The 19,672-nt window shown below is 35.9% G+C and overlaps 2 protein-coding genes across 14 annotated transcripts in view; one reads left to right on the top strand and one right to left on the bottom strand.

The window, feature by feature from the left end:
* Nucleotides 1–19,672, top strand: part of SATL1 (spermidine/spermine N1-acetyl transferase like 1) — a 123,142-nt gene that overhangs the window by 58,788 nt on the left and 44,682 nt on the right. For 8 of the 11 annotated variants that reach the window (XM_070603981.1, XM_070603985.1, XM_070603983.1 and 5 more), the window contains one exon: nucleotides 19,076–19,212. The exons of the other annotated variants lie outside the window; for them this stretch is intronic. The gene's annotated coding sequence lies outside the window, so the exon portion shown is untranslated. The remainder of the gene's footprint in view (nucleotides 1–19,075; nucleotides 19,213–19,672) is intronic. 11 annotated transcript variants of the gene reach the window in all.
* The window catches only part of LOC103555354 (uncharacterized), a 76,590-nt gene that overhangs the window by 35,567 nt on the left and 21,351 nt on the right, over nucleotides 1–19,672 (bottom strand). The window contains exons 1-4 of one of the 3 annotated variants that reach the window (XM_070603990.1): nucleotides 17,058–17,249; nucleotides 14,975–15,080; nucleotides 8,976–9,167; nucleotides 6,470–6,563 (exon numbers count right to left, since the gene is read on the bottom strand). In XM_070603990.1, coding sequence (XP_070460091.1) covers nucleotides 6,470–6,563; nucleotides 8,976–9,167; nucleotides 14,975–15,080; nucleotides 17,058–17,136 — 471 coding nt within the window. In that variant the 5' untranslated portion in view covers nucleotides 17,137–17,249. Of the gene's footprint in view, nucleotides 1–6,469; nucleotides 6,564–8,975; nucleotides 9,168–14,974; nucleotides 15,231–17,057; nucleotides 17,250–19,672 lie in introns of those variants that run through there. The other 2 variants (XM_008526824.2, XM_008526823.2) reach the window with 2 other exon arrangements.

Raw genomic sequence — 19,672 nt, 5'->3', positions numbered from 1 at the left:
TCTTGGCTTTTCTTTTCAATATAGATGTTCATCCTATAGATGTAAAAAACTAATCTAATCTTACTGCTCCCAAACTAGCTGATAACTCTGTAAGCAGGTTCTTTACATTTACCATTATCTATGGTGCCATACAGTCTAGGCAATATAAGAAGAGTGGTTTAACATAAGGTAGAGATTGAAAGTTGTATTTTAGTTATTTAGTATTTTATTGTTGATTCATGTATTTGTGTATTTATTTTGCTTAGGGCATGTCTATATAAAACCTAATTAAGACAGCCAGTCTACAAGGTACAGAGAACGTGAGGAGAGAGGATAGAATGGTCAAACACTTGAGGCATAGAATAAATGAAAGCACTTTCCTTTCCCTTTTGTTCTGTTACATGTAACATTTGAACTCTCCTAGCATTGCTCTCCTTCTGAACAATTATTGCAGTTATAATTTCACATTTATTTGTATGATTATTTGATGGATATCTGTCTTTTTTACTAGACTAGAAGCTCCATGAGAGACAGAACTGTTTGTTTTATTTGACATTACATCTCTAGTACCTAGCAAAGTGTGACATGTAGTGACTCAATATCTTTGAATAAATATTTATGTGAATAAATGTTATGGTTAAACACTACATATCCCCCTCATACATGTATATATTCCTTTTTATATAAATTTCCACATATAGACTTCTTTTTTCTCCCAGTAAAAGTTCCAGAGAGTTTGAAGGAAAGGTGATATAAGATAATTGGTTGATAATTTCCTTTCTTTCCTTTTAACGTAGAAGTGAATAATTCAGTACATTGTGGCCACATTGATCTCTTCAAAAGTAATGTAAGAGATATGCTTTTAGGTGCAGATAATTACGTATTAAATGATATATCTCCTTTCAACTTCCATAGTGCCAACCATTAGAACCGTTTATTTGACTTAGACATCGTTTTTAAGTCATTAATGCTCACAAACACATGAGAGAGGATTTATTTACCTAATACAATCCTCTTTTGAGCAGAACATGTAGAAATATACACAAGAGGCTTTATTCTCCATATCATAAGCAAGATAATGCTAGCTATAGCCCTCGTTTATTGAATGATTTGTTGCTGTACATAGTTACCCCAAGGGGTATGGTTTTTGTCCTCATGTTTTAGATGTTAAAACTGGCACTTGGTAAAGTTAAGTTACTTGTCTGAGTTCACACAGCTAGTAAGTGTTGGAGTTCCTCATTCTAGATCCTCCTCTCTTCTCACTCTATATTCTCTCCCTAGACAATCTCATTCACTCTTGTTTATATACCAGTGACTTAAAGCTCTTCTATCTGGTCCACCTCTCATCACCCATTAACTATAGATTAAAGATCTAGCAGTAGCCTGTTAGAGAAATATCCTGGAAAAGTCATAGGATGCAGGCCTTAATATCTGCCATTATTGAAAATTAGAATCATGTGGTGATGCCCAAGTTTTATTATATGCTACAAAGTTTTCAGGCTAGAAAATTTCTCAGGGTAGGACAGCCTCTACTGCCTTTTAAAAATTCTGGCTGACGAGACACAGAGCCTGCCTAGTGGTTTTAGCTGCCCAGTATGAACATGATGAAGAAAACTGGCTAATTGAAGATAGTGGTTCTATTTGTTTGACACGGGCTGCTCTGGGTTGTGGTGTTGGAAGCACCACTTCATGGTACCAAGCCCCTTCAAGGAAGTCCTCCAAGCTTTAGTGAAGTATTGATAGCCCACAGCTTTAACCCAGTACGGAAAAAGTGCCTTCTAGAGAAGTAAACATGGAGATGATGGGGTAGCTCCAGGGTTTCCCTGTGACAGGATAGCCTGCCTGCTCCTTGGTCCTAGAGGCATTGGCCCCAGAGCTACCAATCTCTTGTCTGGCATTATGGGAATTCCTCGGTTGAACAGGGCACAATCTACCAAAATACTTAGGAAACAGATGATCAACAGATTTTTTTCTCACTGTTTTGGTTGAATGTTTCCAAAGAACTGTCTCGGGAGATAAGCTCTCAATGCCAAATTCTTGTATTTAAATAGCAATAAGGGAAATAAGTAAATCAGTTTTGAGGACAGATTTAAAAAGAAGAAAATATCCAAATGTCACATCATATGTGGCATTAATAATATGCTGTTTTTTTCTTTTCAAACTTCTCTTGTCATCAATTCATGTCTAATAATTCTTATGGTAAGCCCCGACAAAGAGTAATCTCTTTTCTAGTGACCCTTCTGATGAAGGAATCTTTAATGATAAAGTTTCGGAATGTGAGAGACACTTGGTCTCTTCTTTTTTAAGGCTTGGGGTATTTACACTCTTACGTGTATGGGCAAGAGAACACAGATTTTCTTATCATAGTTTGAAGACAAGAGTTGGAAGGGGAAGATTTTCTAAACATTAAAACATTTGAATGATGTTTCAGATTACAATTATGTATTCATTAACTGTATTTCAATAACATCCTTCGAATGAAAATACCAAGAAAGTACAGGAGGGAAATAATGTGTTGATGCTATTATAGAAATAAATATTCATAGTTAAGCTCTAATATTATCTATCGATTTAATTTTATGAGATTAAACAGTAAGCAACAAAAAATAAAAGAAATGTTTAGTTCTAATAAGATTACTAATTTACGTTTAAACAGTGTACTGCCCATGTCTTGTGATCACAACACAGAAATGGAAATAGGCTTACTCTGATTTATGCCAACTCTCATGTTTGGTCCCCTTGTAACCAGTGGCTTGCATTTGAGGTTTGTAACCATGAGAAACTGTTATTCTATCAGTATTTCATAGTTTCAAGTCACCAAATATGCAAGATTTTCTTGACTCCAAAGGTCCCTTTTTTGGTCACCAGGTCATCAACATATGACACACATGATAATATATGACAATTTATACGTGTAGTAGAATAAAACTCATGGGGTATATTCATTTACTCATTCATGCTTTCATTCATGTATTCAAGTTCTCATTTAGCTTCTGTTGTATGCCCAGTGCTTGTAATAGGCAATGTTGACGATAGCATGAAAAATAACATCACAAATGATCCTCTGCCTAGGCCTCTAACAGAGATACTTCTTTCCTTTTATATATTGTTTCTTGATTAAAACTACTATTATTTTAACTGCATCTGCATGTCACAAATGTTTGACTTTCACAGGTTTTGCATTTTACACTAGAATACAAACTCAGTTAACACTTTCATATGGAAATTCCTGATTTTCTCAAGGCATGAAACCTGGCTTTATACAAAACAGAATAAAAACTTTAAAATGAAAGAGAAAACTGAAGGATAATTTGTGACTTTGCTAATTGTTCTTTCCTGCTGTGGACATTAGTCTAAGATCATAAGATATACTATATACTTTTCATCAGTGCATAAGATTGCTTTCTATCATCTTTTAAACCAATTGAACTAATATTTAGTGGAAACTAAGTGTTACCACTGCTGATTTGAAGAAAACAAAGATAAAATGCTGAAGAATAATACTGCCTTTTCAGTTACTAGGGTTCCTTTAGTGTTTCTAGTCAATAGTTTTTTTTTCCTAAGCAAAACATTGGACTGTTGAAAAAAATAATCACACTAAAGATGTTGTTTCTACTTTGCTGATTTCTGGTTCACTTTACATAACCAGTTGTCTTGAACAATTAATTTAATGAATTAGGTAAGTGCCATAACATAAGGCTTTAACTATGCAAATACTGTGACTAGTCCTTTACTGATAAGGTAGAGCTAATGTACATATCCAATGATAGTGCATATTGAAAATGTAGCAGTGATCTGGAGATTATCACAATTTGCACCGTGCCATCTGTAGTGAAGTTCTTGATAACTATTTGAAGATGATATTAACAGCTTCTAATGAGAAATTTTTTAAATTATGATAATATTCTCAGAAATGTTGAGAACACTTTATTGGATATTATTTTCATTTATTATCTAAGAAGAATAATTTTGTGTATTTAGTAAATGGATAATTTAAACCTTAGCTCATCATCTCCTCCCACTTTCAATTTATTCTATTTGAAAACACAATATATCTAGCTATTTGGTAAGTTTGTGATTATCACTGCCAAATTTAGAAAATCTTATTGTTAGTCAAAGTATTCTTCTTTTTCAGTGAGTATTTCTCAGTATTTTTTGCCTCTATTATATGATTTATTATATGCTTTTTAAGCCATATCAGTATTTATTTCTATGCTGTTCAGATTATGCTCATTATCTTGGTCTCTAACAAGTGTAGGATTTTTTTCTCCCCTGACGTAGTTGCTGTATATTTTCACTAGGTGAAAATAATTCAGACATGCTATATCCTGTAGAAAGGGCTGAACCATGCCATGTAAGCTTCGTTTTAAAGGGAGATAAACTTTAAAATCATGTTTATGATCAGAACAACCACCAAAAATAAATAACAAAGGCAATGGTGAATTCTTCTCACAGGACTAAACTACGCAGCACACTTTTCTGCCAGAGATTCACAGAATATCTTGGAATTTCTAATTATATGCTCATGCTAGGATTGTAACAACTTTGAAAGCCACAAGCTACGCTGTGCTAAATGTAAAAGTGGGGTGAGGGTGGGATGAAGAAGAGGTAGCAAATATGTAGTCTTACCTCCACCCACTCATATCTAATTGTTAAGTCAATTAGAAAAGATTAACGTTGACAATTCAAGAGTGAACTCAGGCTCTGCTTATTAATTCCTGGTTCTTGGTGTGTGAGCTAGCTGAATAAAGAAAATAGTGATGAATTTGCATGAAAAAGCATTATTCAGTTCTATGGAGACTTGATCTGGGCATTAGCTTCTGAGAAGTCATTACATGCCAAAGTCAATATTTTAAATGTACATTCAGAGCACAGCACATCGGGACACCTTTCTAAAGTTTAACTCAACTGGTAAGTTTCCTAGTTCTCTATTAAATTGTTAACCTGTAGTCCATTTTTGTTTCTTAATTCCTCCGACTTTGGGAAACAATCAAGAAGAGAATATGATAGATTGAGACCAGGCATGGTGGTTCACCTGTGGTGTGCCTGTCAAGGGAAGTTTAGGAAATGGTCACAGAACTGAAGAGAAAGGGTCTACAGTGGAAGTATTCAGATGGATGTAACAGGAACTCAAGCAGACATTTAGCATAGGAAGATTGGGACCGAAGAAAGGGAGAGTAACATTTATTGAACACAGCACAAATGACTTGGCTTTCCTCGTGAATTTTATCCACAATTAGAGCTTGTATAGCACTAGGTTAAAAAGGATCATGAGTGGAGAGAAGATGAGAAGGTCAACTGGGAAATTTGAAAAAATAGGTGGGTGGTAGAAGTAACTAGGGAGGCTAAGAGTAAGTGAATTCTTAGAAAAGGAATGGCACCCCTAACTCTTAGGGTCCATCTACAAAACAATTGGTCACTTCAAGAGAAAATTTGACAGCCCTAGAGTTAGCCTTTTGGAGACGTCAACATTAATCACCACAGTATATTCGCCCAGAGTACCTTAACCTTCTTTTCTTTTTTGAAAAATTATGTATACACATATATATATGTATATGTATAATATACACACACATAAACCCATCATACTACAATTTAAGTCCAAATATTTAACTGTTCTGACTTTAGTAGAAAATATCTGACCACTGTCCTTCATTCATCAACCCTTTATCAACTTTTTATCTCAACCTTTTCATGAGTTTCAGTCTTAACTGACCTTGATATTATTGAGAAAGTACCATATCAGGTACATATGTAGAATTGTACTGAGGCTGGAGTTCTGTAATCTCAATGTTGGTCTTCCTTAAAATATAGAGATCATAATTGGGCATAGTCTAAGACTTAATATACCATAACAAAAAGATGATTTTGTGGTATCTTACTAATTATTTATTTGATTTAAAAACAATAAAAGTATTGCTGCTGCTTTCGATACTTGTGGTCAAATATGACCCTCAGACCTTTTTCTGTATTCAGAGCTGTTCCTAAAGTACAGTGAATTGAAGAGATCCCCACAATTCTTCTGTTTTAGAGACTCTGTGCTACTGAGAACATATTATTAGATAAGAAGAGATTTTCAGCTAGTCCAAAAAGAAAAGCCACGTGGCTCAAATCCTTGTCCTTTTATCCACATCTTTCTGGCCCTGTTTTAGTGATTTCCTTCCCCTTTGATATGTGTTTTAACTTTCCCCAAGTTGTCTTTGATATGTGTTTTAACTTGATTTTACCTGGAAACAAATGATGGAAAGAAGTAGAGAGCACTCCCAGTGTAATTTGCCCCAGGCCTGGCCTGTACTTTACTGATAAATAACCTGTCATCTCCCATTCCATATTTGTGCAATTTGATCTTCTGATAACACTTCATTTTGTTGTCTCTGACTACGTTTTTAATCTCCCAACGTTTTTGTTTTGTTTTGTTTCTCCAAGGCAATTCTCTCTTTGGTGTCTTCTATAAACTTCGTTTATCTGACAAATGAGTTTTAGTGTTTACCTGGCCTTGATCGGGTTGAGAAGGTCTCATAGCAGTATCAAAAGTATATGCAGAATTATGCTGAAGTTGGAGTCCTGATAAACTCTTCTGTCCTCTGGCACATTAATTTAAAAAAAAAACATAGTTAGCATAGAGCATTTGTTTAATTGACTATAAATTACCTTTTTGATAAACTCATTTTTGACAATACAGAATGAGTGCTCCCATCTTAAGACTCTATTATTATAGATAGCCAAGAGAAAGAATAATAATGGCTACCATTTGTTGAATGTTTTCCATGTTCAAAGTGTTTTGCTTAACATCATCTAATTTTTTAACAAAAATTTTCAAACATATAGCAAAGTTGGATTTTGTGGTGAATGTCCATGTATCTACCACCTCGACTTTATCATTAACATTTTACTATACTTTCTTTAACATATATCTGCCTATCTATCCATCCATTAATCCATTTTATTTTTTGATCCAACTGTTCAGACATCAGTTTATTTCACAAAATATTGTATTATCTTATTTGAATATTTACAAAAAGCCTGAAAGATAGGTATTATTAACTCCATTTTGCAGATGAGAAACCTGAGCCTGAGAAATTTCAAGGAAATTCCCCAAAGCCACACAGTCAGTGATTTAGAGAGCAGGGACATGAGGCCCAGTCTGTCTGGCTTTATGCCCAGACTTTTCCCACTATACTAGGGAATCTCCCAGATTATATACAGAATCACTCTGTCAACTCACAATTCAGAGAATGGCAGAGAGGAAAAAAAGGAGCTCAAACTAAATTATATTTTAACTGGAGGAAAATAAGGCAGTTTAATTCTTTACCCAAGAAGCCTATTAGTAACCCCAAATGCTTTGAATGCTACTACTATCCTGATTTATAATCAAGCTTTTTGTTTTGTCTTTGCTTCTCAATGCAGTTTTCCATTAATAATTTCATCTGGTTCTCATAACTATGGAAAAGTAGGATATGTATTACTCAACTCCCCACTTAAATGGAGGAAACTGGAGCTAAGTGATCCACTCAAAGTCATAGCCACTTACTAGAAAAGAGAGGATGAGAATACAAATCCAGTATTCTAGAAAGCTTTGGAGTAGGAAAGTTATGGAGAATGTTTAAATGGTGACTTGTTTACAGGTATGATTTCTAATTATAATGATTCTTTAAAATCTCAGGAGGTTTCCAACCTAAGTGGTAATAAGAAATTCTCCATATTAACTTCAATTTACAAAGTTAATGTTGGTTAGCATTGACTTTATGCATATGTACATGTGTACCACATGATACTTTAAAGAGTATGGAATGATGGTGCAAACAAAAATTAGGATTTTGAAACAACAGAAAGGTCGGAGAGTTTATCTCACCCCTCCCAGAGACAAATATCTGAGCCTGCTCAAATTGTTGATTTTATTGCAATTTGTAAGCCTGTTCTTAGAAGTGCGAGGCTCACAGTAGCAGCCACTTCCAATTTTAATGTAATATTTCAAACTATCCTCATATTACATAAAGGGTAACATTATCTTGACACTGGAGAATGATACTTCAAAGTAGATGCTAATTTGAATTAACTGATATAAAAATTGATGAGATTTTACCTTACTGGTATTTACGCCTCATACCTCTATCATTCAGAAGCAGTGCAAAGTATAAAGGCTACTGTTTGCTTTTAAACAAAGAAATAAAAGGCATGGAGCAGGACTTCACAGCTTTCAAAGCACTGTTTTATCTCATGAGATTCCATTAGGATAGCATGGGGGTTAAGAGTTTAGGCCTAGGAGCCAGATTGCCTGGGAACAGACTTAGCCCTGTAACCTCAGCCAAATTATTTGATCTCTCTGTGCCTGAGTAATCTCATCTGTACTTTATAGGGTTCTTGTGAGGATTAAATAAATTGATAGGTATGAAACATTTATAATTCGGCCTGACACACATAGTAAACTCTCAGTAAATGATTGTTATTTCAGTGTCATTCTCACCATCTCTGTGAGGTGGGTAGGCCAGATTATAGTAATCTCTATTTTATAGATGAGGAAATTGAAGCTCAGTAAGGTGAAGAGATTTACCCAAACAGAGTCAGATTATGGTCAAGTCTATTGGATTCCTCTTTCCATTTCTCTGACATTGTTGCTGGGGGTTGGGGGTGAGTAGGAGATACTGGTACAGCAGCACACCCACCCCACCCCCCACCCCCGACTCTTAGGAGAGTATGTGTGGTGCACACAAATACTGCCTTGGTGGAAGGAAGGCACTGAAGTAGGACAATTCTTTAATGAATTACACTTGGCTTTTATCTGAGGAAGGGGCTTTCCAGTTTTTTCTGTATCCAAATCCTGAACAAAATGTATTTGGTTATCCAGACTTTTGTTTGAATTTAATTAAACGTTGATGAATATGAAAGAGAACATACCAGCTGTAGGCATGATAAATGATATTCATTATTTCTTGAGTCATTTGCTGATCTCACAAGATATTTCCCATCATTCTCAGAGGTACTTAGAAATTTCTTACCGGTGATCATTTATATTCTTCTTCGACTTCTTTTTACAGTAGTGGATAGTCTGGATTGTTACACCAACTATTAAAGCCAGTCCTATTCCAGGCAACACTGCTACTAAAATCAGGTCCAGAGTATTCCAGAGTTGGTCACATTTCGCCCCCATGTACCAATAATTTCCCCATTGACCTCTGAAATTTGGACATCTAGATAGAGATAATAGAGATAGAAAAAGCTGACAAATTAGAAAAAATAAGTCTCCCCTGAATGAATGAAATCTTTCATTGTTACTCAACCATGAGGTTTCCCTTTAAGGCCCTCAAGAGATTTATGTTGTCCCATTTTCCACTTAAGCAAACTCAAAAACCTACAGGTTTGAACACGCTGAGTCAGCATACAGAAGGCTGTCAGGATTTCCCAACCATTAGCTAATGAAGATGTGGCACTTAGAAATGGAAAAAAGAAGGGATCACCCAGAAGGGCTGTCTCAAGACTGCTTTTAAAACTATCCGCATTTTGCCCGCTGCTCATATCTCTATTCACTCTGGCTACTTTAGTTCTGTCAGTGCTATAAAAATAGTTCGAAGGAACCTAGTCTACCAATTCTGTAACTGCAGGCTGGGTGTTCCCCCTACCCATTCCTACCGCGATGAATGCAGTTTAACAGACTAACTCTGCCACTCTACAGTGAATACAAGAAAAAACATGAGGAGGTGAGGACAGAATATCTGCCAGCAAAATCGGCCTGCCCCCATCTTTCCCATGGCTCCAGATTTTCCTCCTCTATGTTTATAGAAATACGTGACTCATATACGAACTTCTAGTGTGTTTTTATGAAGCCTTAAAACTCTGCCAAATAACCTGAATGTAATTCTCTGGAGCATAGACTGAACTGGCATGGCATACACCCACGTAGAAATGTCTATGTGTTTGTGGAGAGGAATAATATGACTTCTCACCATCCTCCAAGGGAATGACTAATGGGGAGGTTAGTTCATGTAGTATCTTTAGAGGTTGCTTCATTGTCTCCTATAGAATTGATAAAGGATTACCCAGTTGAATAGTAAATGTCAGATCCTCAGTAAGTTACTCTTGGTTTGTATTGTTCCAATATATTAAAGAGTACTGTCATGGATGACATGAAGGGACTGATTAAATCATTACTATAATCTTTTATAGCTCTGGTTGTCTAGGATTCTGTAGGAAAATGCATCTACCAGCTTCAAATAAGTAGTAATCTACTCAATAGGACATGGCTTCTAATATGTAACATAATGTCATTCATTTAAGGATGTCAAAATATATTTGAAAAATATGTCTTATCAAGCCTCATGGATTTCTTCCTAGAAAAAAGGCTTTTGCAAGGGTATATTTGTTGTTTAGCTTAGAAATGAATCACAAAGGAATAATCTATTAAGCAACAACATTTCATTCATTTATTTAACAACATTTATTGGGTGCCTACTACATGCCAAGTACTGTTCCAGACACCTTAGATCGAACAGTGAATAAAACAAATATCTATGTCCTCAAGTAGCTTAAAATGTAGCAAAGGAAGACAGACAACAAAAATAAGCATAATTAGTACATTATCTAGAATGTTTAAAGGTGATAAATGCTAAGGAAAAAAGAAAAAGTAGAGCAGGGTAAGGGGGATTGGCAATGTGCAGGGTAGGATAGTGAGACAGGTTGCTGTGATATAATAGGGTAGTAAAGGGCAGGCCTCATTGAGAAAGTAACATTTGAAGAAAGACTGAAGGAGGTGAGGAAGTTAGCCATAGGATATTTTGGGAGAAGAGCATTCCAAGCAACAGAAACAGCAAGAACAAAGGCTCTTTGTTCTGAAAACAGGAGAGAGGGTGCGTACATGTTTGAGGAACACAAGGAAATCAGTGTGGCTGAAGCACAGTGGGTTAGAGGAGTATCAAAGACAATAAGGCCAAAGAGAGAAGGAGACTAGACATGAAAGACCTTGTAGGTGATTGTAAGGACCTTGACTTTTACACTAAGTGAAATGAGAAACAATTCCAGGGTTTTGAGAAGAAGAGTGACATGATCTAGGTTGTTTTAAAAAGATCACTCTGGGGGCCGGCCCCATGGCTGAGTGGTTAAGTTCGCGCGCTCCACTGCAGGTTGGCCCAGTGTTTCGTTGGTGCGAATCCTGGGCACGGACATGGCACTGCTCATCAAACCACGCTGAGGTTGCGTCCCACATGCCAAAACTAGAAGGACCCACAACGAAGAATATACAACTATGTATCGGGGGACTTTGGGGAGAAAAAGGAAAAAAATAATAAAAACATCTTTAAAAAAAAATATCACTCTGTTTTCTACAGTACTGAAAACAGACTATAACAGACAAAGGCAGAAGCAGGGAGAAAGGCCACAAAGCTGTTCAGTAATCTAGGCAAGAGATGACCAAAATGGCTTAGACCAGAATGGTAACAGTGGGGGAAATGGTAAAAAAAATGGTTGATTTCTGCTTATGTGTTTAAGGCAGAAACAACAGGATTTCCTGATGGACAGGAAGTAGAATGTGCAAGAAAAAGAGGACTGAAGAATGACTTTAAGGTTTTTGGCCTAAGCAAACAAAAGGATGAAGTTGCCATCAATTGACATGGAAAAGATGGCAAAAAGAACATGTTTGAGGTGGTGATGGGAGTTGAGGAGTTCAGTTTTGTACTTGTTGATTTTGAAATGGATGTTAGATATCAAAGTGGAGATGTTGAGTATGCAGTTATATATCTGAGTCTGGAGGTATGAATTTTCCCAGCTTGCATGGTATTTAAAACATGAAACTGGATGAGATCACCAAGGGAGGAAGTATAGATAAAGAGGATGAAGAACTAAGCTCTGGGACACTCCAACACTAAGTAGGTGGGGGCAAGAGAAGAGACTAGCAAAGGGAATTGAGAAGTGGACAGTGAGGCAGAAGGAAAAAAACAGGAGAGAAGGATATCCTGGAAGCCAAGTGAAAATTCACGGAGGAGAGAGTGATCAACTATATTAAGTGCTGCTGATGGGTTAAGTAAGATGAAGACTGAGAATTGACAATTGAGCTGAGCATCGTAGAGGCTAGGGAGAAGAAATGAACTAACTTTTCGGAGCACCTCTCTGAGCCAGTTACTATGCAAGGAATTTTAAATATTTTATCTTATTTAATTCTCATAGCAATCCTGGGTGGTATGTAAATGTTTTTTTTTTCTTATCATCAATGGGAAATAAAACTGTTGTATAAAATACATTTAAAATGTAGTCTACGTTTTTTTTCTCAATGACTAGTAAGTATGTGAGAAATGTGAACATTGGTTGAGAGATAGTTTAACTGTTCCAAATAAAAATAGTCAAACTCATAGAAGCAGAGAGTAGAATGGATGTTGTCAGGGGCTGAGGGGAGGGGGAAATAGGGAATTGTTTTTCAATGGGTATAAAGTTTCTGTTATTCATGATAAAGAAGTTCTACACATCTGTTGTACAACATAATACCTAGAGTTAACAGTACAGAATTGTGCACTTAAACATATGTTAAAAGGATAGATCTCACGTTAAGTATTCTTACAAAAAAAGAGAAAAGATATCACAAAAGAACACATGGAAATAAATTTTTGGTGGTGATGGATATGTTTAGTGCCTTGGTTGTGGTGATGGTGTCGTTGGTGTCTGCATATGTCCAGACTCATCAAGGATGTGTACATTAAATGTGTGCAATTTTTGTATGTCAATTATACCTCAATAAAAACAACAAAACCAGATTCGAATTCTGTTTAGATCTCTTACAATACTGATTCTCATTTTTGTTACAATTATGGAGGTAGGGGATCAGAGTTAGTTGAATTTTTTTTTAAATCTGAAATTAAATAATTTTTACTCTATTTGTAACAATGTAAAATGTAGTTCTTTGAAATAAAACATGACTGAAAATTTTAAAAGTATATGTCAGGCTTGTGTTCTTAGTTTGGCCAGTTTTGTTTAGTTTTCTATCTTTTAAACAAATTTTGAGTTTGGCTTTTGTTCATTCTTTATTTGAATGAAACATTTGGAACGTGTGTGTGTATGATTTGCCTGTAGTGGTGTGGACAGTGTTTGGTAGTATGTGTATCCTTAGACAATTTCAGCAATGCCATCAAAATGTTTTAAGAACTTAAAAGTAATGATTACATCATTTAGCTTGATACATTCAATTCTGATTTGTTACTGCCTAACTCTGATTAACAATGTCAAAATAACTGACTCAAACTGTGTGGTGCTAAATATATTTAGTAATAAAAATGATCCTTGATCATCAGGTAGACATTCAAAGAACTTGACAGATACATATATATATATGCACAGGCACACCAAGTCCAGAGCAGTTATGCTCCACATTGAGATCCACCAGTAAAATAAGTTGAGGTAACTTGTTTGAATCAACTTGATGGAGAAAAATTTCGAAAAAGGGATAATGTCAACGTGATGTGGCAATTGTAAAGACTTGTAAAACAAATGAGGCAAATGCTTGTAATAAAGATTATAAAGATAGGTAAAGGGTAATTAGCATTTAGCCAAAATGTTGATTAGATGCCTCCAGAACTCCTCTAACTATAAGTTTGCAAATAACATTATAATCGTCAAATGACATATATATTTTTTTCATTGCTGTATAACATTTACTTCCCACTCCTTGAATGTAATTTTGCAATCTGGCTTGTATTCTTATCTCAATCTTGGAACAATATTTTCAAAGGGTATCACCAACAAATCTTAAATGCTAAATCCAATAGCTTTTTAAAATCACTTTTCGTCTTCAAAATTCTTGCAATATTTTGCACTATTGAGCAACCATTCCCATTGAATGACTGATTCATTCAACAAATCATTGCAGAACACCTTCTATATGGCAGGCATTATGCTAGATGCTGAAGAAAAATAAGACTAAATTCTTGTTTTTGTGGTGCTCTCACAAAGGAAACATAAAACCTACATTCAAAGAAATTGCAGCAGAGCGGTTTAAGTGCTGTGTTAGCAGTATGATGGAGCTTCGTCTAGAAGGTTAGGTAGGAATTTATCAAGGGAAGAAGAGCTGTGGTAAGAGGAAGGACGGTGAAGGAAGAGTAATAGAGAGAAGTTGTAGTACATGTGAACATCCAAAAGTGAGAGAGAAAATAGTACACTTGAGGAACTGAAAATACTATCATTTAGTATGTGCAGAGCATGGTGTGCAAACTATTCACATTTCTCCAAACATAAAATTCTCTCAAACCTCAGTGCTTTTGCCCATACTGGTTCCTTTGCCTACACCTGGTTTTCTTACTATCTTTTTTCAAAATTCAGTTCAAGAGGCATGGACCCTGGAACACCTTTCACTATTGCCCCCTCCCCACCTATCCTCTGTTTCTCTCACATATGCACTCTTTATTATTCTTATATTATCTTCTTTCCTAGGTCTTCTTCTCATTTTCTACCGAACTAGTCTCATTTTTATGGTCAGAACAAGTAAAAACTCTGCCTAACTTATAAAGGAAAAAATTATCTATGACTCAAAGAACACAGTTTTTTATAAAAAGTAAACCTGGAAGCAAAGAGGGGGAGTCACAGTGCATTTAAAGTATTTCTTGATTTACAAAAAACTTCATTCACACATAAGATGTCAGGATTATTGCCATTGCATAACATGAGGCACACCTTAAACTTTTCTTCTTTAGAACAGTAAAATCGTTTATTTATGAATATATGTAACATCTTTAAAAAATCTGTCTGAGGAAAGCAGTTTTGAATGGTGCTAATCTCTTAAGTTAAAATAAATCGTCTCAGTTAATGTTTTAATTTTTATTATATTGTTTTTAAAACAGTATATTAAAATAGTTTAGGGTATCTACAACAATAGTGCTGTATGTATAGGAGCCATTTCTGATTAAAATATCATTTTAAAACAAGTATTGCATCATTGAATACAGCAAACAGGCAAAAACAAAGTGAATTATTACTTACAATATGTTGTGCTTACTCTGCTTTTACAGCATATATAACCACTTACTTGCAAAAAGGCTCTCCATCTTTGCATGTACAAACAATGTTCTCTGGACAAAAACCTGTTGTATTCCCTGGACAGTCATCAAAGTCAGTCACAGATGTACAATTGGCTGTAAATGACAACATTCAAAAAAGTCCTCAACAATATAGAACAAATGTTTCAGAGTTGGCTGATACACATGTGAGAAGTTCTGCATGTTAGAAAAACTATTCATGTTAAAGAATCGTAAAATATGAAATTGAGGATAGCTTTGTGGTACTTTGGGAATATTCAAATATATTTTCAAGTACTAGTTTCCAAAAATCAAGACGAACAACAAACGTGATTTCATTCTATTATTTTGTACCTGGTGATTTTCACAGCATGGCTTTAAAAACAGTCAATACACAGCATTATAGCCCAAAGGACATCCAACATTTGAAACAAAATTCTTTTGGACTAAATTTGAGTATCATCTCTGGCAAAGGGAAGACAAAACAGTATATCTAAAGATAAAGTCAACATATATCGTGGTTAGCTAGAACAGTTCCAGTTTACGCCTGTTGTCCTGGAATAATTATTACTACTGCTCTCTCCAGTCTCAAAGTGCCCTGATTGAGACAAATAGTAGTACTAGTAGGCTACTGGGGGTAGCAGGCACCTCAGCCTCAACCCTTAATGGTTTTTTAATATTTCTAAGGCTACCCTGGAGAGTCATTCTGCCAATAATATGGCTACAGTATTCCTTCCAGCAATCTGGACTGAGAAAAGGTATTCTAGAGTCTGAAAATCAGTGAGTAGGAAATTTATTAGGAGTCACAAAACCTCTAAACATGAACAAAAACTCTAATTCCAAGAAAGGGAGAACTATTTTGACCTTCTGACAGCCTAAACACAAAGAAGAGATAATATAGTGTGAGATTTCAGATTGCCTGAGTCTCAGGGCTCTGAGTATCTGTTTGAGGTTACTGTGGTGAGCAAGAAGGGAAAATGTCTCTGATAAGATCAGCCCTATAGAATCCAAAGAAAAACTGCTTGCCTTTTGGATAGCATATTTTTTCCCTAACGTAAAATATGATACACTGATTTTGCTACATAAAAGAATTTCTAAAAGAAATGAAAGGGTGACATCAGAAAACACAATGGAATTTTTTTATTTTTTATTTTTGGTGAGGGATATTAGCCCTGAGCGAACATCTTTGCCAGTCTTTCTCTATTTTGTATGTGGGACACCTGCCACAGCATGGCTTGATGAGCAGTGTATAGGTCTGCACCTGGGATCTAAACCTGCGAACCCTGGGCTGCCAAAGTAGAGTGTGAGAACTTAACCACTACGCCACTGGGCCAGTCTCATAATAGAATTTTTAAGTGAAAACATAGTACAGTACTTTAAAACAGTTTCACTCTAATCTTTGAATAAGGAAACAACTTCAGTTGATCAAAATGCTCCACTGACTATCTAACTGCCCAACACTGCAAAAATCCCTCACCAGACTAGTGGCTCAAATGGTGTTGCTTGGAGAAATTTAAGTCACATCTGCTTTCAGTGGGCAATGTTTTGAAAAAGAATTGTACTTCTTGGCTTGGCAAAGATTTTAGGCTATGTTCTATAGACGGATGTGATTATATAATTTATTTCTTTAGATATCTATTTCCTTTTGTAGGGATTCACATGGTTTTTATTACATCAAGTAAGTATATGTTTGTATTGAACACATTGCAGAGCCAAAATTCTATGAAAAATAAAGTACAACCTTTATATATTATGAGAAACAAAGTGTTAAATATAAGTAGCCTAAAACAACCACTATTATTGACACAAGTAAAAATTTTAGTTGGTAATCCATAGAATTTTTTATATTTACCTCAAAGGACAGAGACAAACACATTAGCTTCAAGAGAAAACAATTATTTATCCATTCTAAAAATAAACACACAAAAAATCAGATACTTTCAGGTTTGTGAATTTTTAACAACAAAACTTTGCTTGGAATACTGTTTAGTCCCTTAGCTACCTACTGCAGCCTTGATTCCCTCTCTAATTAAAATCTAATTAATTCTTTACATCTGCAACCTATGGAAATAAAGCAATTTAAAATTTTCTTACGTTGTGCACAATGTACAGTCAGAAAACAGCAGGAGATGAGCAGAATTCGAGTCAATATAGACATGCAATCCACCATCATGAAACACAAGCAGTCCTAACAACTGCGCTTAAAGACTACTGCGATTATGAGAGGCGATCAGTGAACAGATTGAGAGTGGTTTATATACGAGATAAGTGAACATGGATTTTGAACTTTTCCCCTCCAGCCTGAGCAAATTACTAGTTAACTTTTTGGTTGTACACTTGCTTCTCTATATCTCCAGTTCCTATATATAGAACATACATGACTTGATGAGCTGTATACTGCTGGAGTTCAGTCAAAGCTATTTGTTACTTACAAGAACTATTTGTTCATCTTCGTGCTAGGTTTCATAATGTCTTATCATTTGCTCCCCCTGCAAAAAAACACCTCATGCTTGAAATATGCTGCTACGACTGCAGTTTTCAACCCTGTTCAACATCAGCGATCTTTGACTTTACAGCCACCAGGACTGCTAAGCAATAATCTGAAAACATTATTGAGTATTCTTGGCAAGGAGAAGAGATGAAAAAAGAGTAAGAAAAAAAAGGAGTGGAAGAGGGCAGAAAGAGAGAAACAGAATTAAGGATAGTTGCCAAGAAGAGAAATAAAGAGGAGACAGGGAAGGAAGTATTAGGCAGGGCAACAGACACAGACGTAATCCAGCTGTACAGCAGACTTTCATTAGGATTCTCTCTCCCTCATTCATTTTCTCTCCCTGTCTCTCTCTCTCCTCAAGTTCACATTTGTCAGGATGTCAGTTCACATTCTGCTAATATTACCTACCATATATTTTCCATCTGGGACATTTTGATAAGTTGTTAACCTTGTACCTCCTGTGTATCTCAAAATCTACTATTTCCTCTACCTACTGGCAAGTGTATTTTATGTTCTATTTCCTGCTGGAATTTATCCATTATTGTACTTTACTCTACACTCCTTCTTTCTGCCAAACAATAAAATGGTAGTTTCATGAGAGTGCCAGGTTGAATCTTCATGCCACCTGTTAATACAGACAATTTTTTATCTACCTGGCCCACATTGACCCAGTATAACTTACTTGTTTTCAATAATTCTATCTCATTTAAAAATAATCTCCTTGTTTTACAATACTTATAGTAGTAAAATATGTATTTAATCGCATTAGTACAATATTATGAGAATATATAAACCCATTTTTGAAAAATGGAAATTTTATGTTTATTTCTATTGCCATGAGAACCAAGTCTTTAGAGTGTTTATTAAGAAATAAGATACAAATGGTTATGAACCACAGTAAATAGAGTCTAACTCTCTACGTAACCTCTGCCTGAATCCCCTCTACAAAATTACCCTGGCTTTAGAGATGAATCTCAGTTTCCTTTGGTTCAGAATTTATGGATTACTATTGTCACTAAAGTGCTCTGCTTAAACATTCTGGTGACAGGTAACTCAGACCCTCTGGAAGCAGCCAGCTCTGTCAGAAATAGTCTTTCTTTTATTAAACCAAAATCTACTCTCCTGAAGCTTCCAACCAATAGGAAACAAATTCACTGTGGCCAACTTGGAAAGTCCTGCCATATGGTGAGTTTTCAGAAGCACAGTAGCAGACAAGTTGTGGGAAGAAAACATGTCAGCTAACATATCCTGTTTACTATGGGAGTAGATAGTATCTTCCTTCTTCATCGCTACCTTTCTAAGACATTAAGGTTAACTATAAATTATCTATGTGAGGCACACATGGTGGTTACAAATCCAACAGTAAATTATTCTCCCTCCCCAGCCCAACGAACACCTTCTTTTATGTAGGCAAAAGCCTTTTTTCCCCCCAACAAGGGCTGAAAGTGCCAGTTATTGCTATCTTAGCCTACCTTGCAGCTGGATGTGGCCATACGAAATGATTCTAACCAATGAGACATAAAGAGAAGTCTGCTGGGGTTTCTCAGGAAATATTCCTTCTTAATGAAAAGAAAAGGGCTATTTTCCCTTGCAGCCCCCTTTCTTCCTTCTTTGCGTACAGGTGTATCAGGATGTGATGCTTGGAATGGCTACAGTCATCTTGCACCCATGGGTAGAGCCATCCTAATACACTGGAAGCTACAGAGTGGAAAAATGGAAAAGAACCTAGGTCCTTGATGGCCTTATTGAACTACTAAGGTAAGTCTGGGGTTACCTAACTTCAGACATTTTTTTATATGATATTTATTGATAAACTTCTGCTATTTAAGCTATGTTTAGTTGGGTGTTCTGTTACTTGCAGCCAAGAGTGTTCTAACTGATACACTATGTTAATGAAAAGGAACAATAATATGGATCAATTAAAGTGACATTTTAAGAATTCTAGAGATATGAGGTAAATATTGCAAGCCTTGGTGGTCTAGCGGTTAAGAGTCAGTGCTCCCATCATTGTGGCCCAGGTCTGTTTCCCGGTCAGGGAACCACACCACCCATCTCTTGGTTGTCATACTGTGGCAGCTTCATGTTGCTCTGTTGCTGAAAGCCATGCCACCAGTATTTCAAATACCAGCAGGGTCACCCATGGTGGACAGGTTTCAGCAGAGCTTCCAGACTAAGACAGACTAGGAAGAGGGACCTGGCCACCCACTTCTGAAAATAT

The sequence above is a fragment of the Equus przewalskii genome, chromosome X (genome assembly GCF_037783145.1).
Source record: "Equus przewalskii isolate Varuska chromosome X, EquPr2, whole genome shotgun sequence".
Lineage (NCBI taxonomy): Eukaryota > Metazoa > Chordata > Mammalia > Perissodactyla > Equidae > Equus > Equus przewalskii.
The sequence above is the reverse complement of the archived record's forward strand: the minus strand, read 5'-3'. Positions and strand labels throughout refer to the sequence as shown.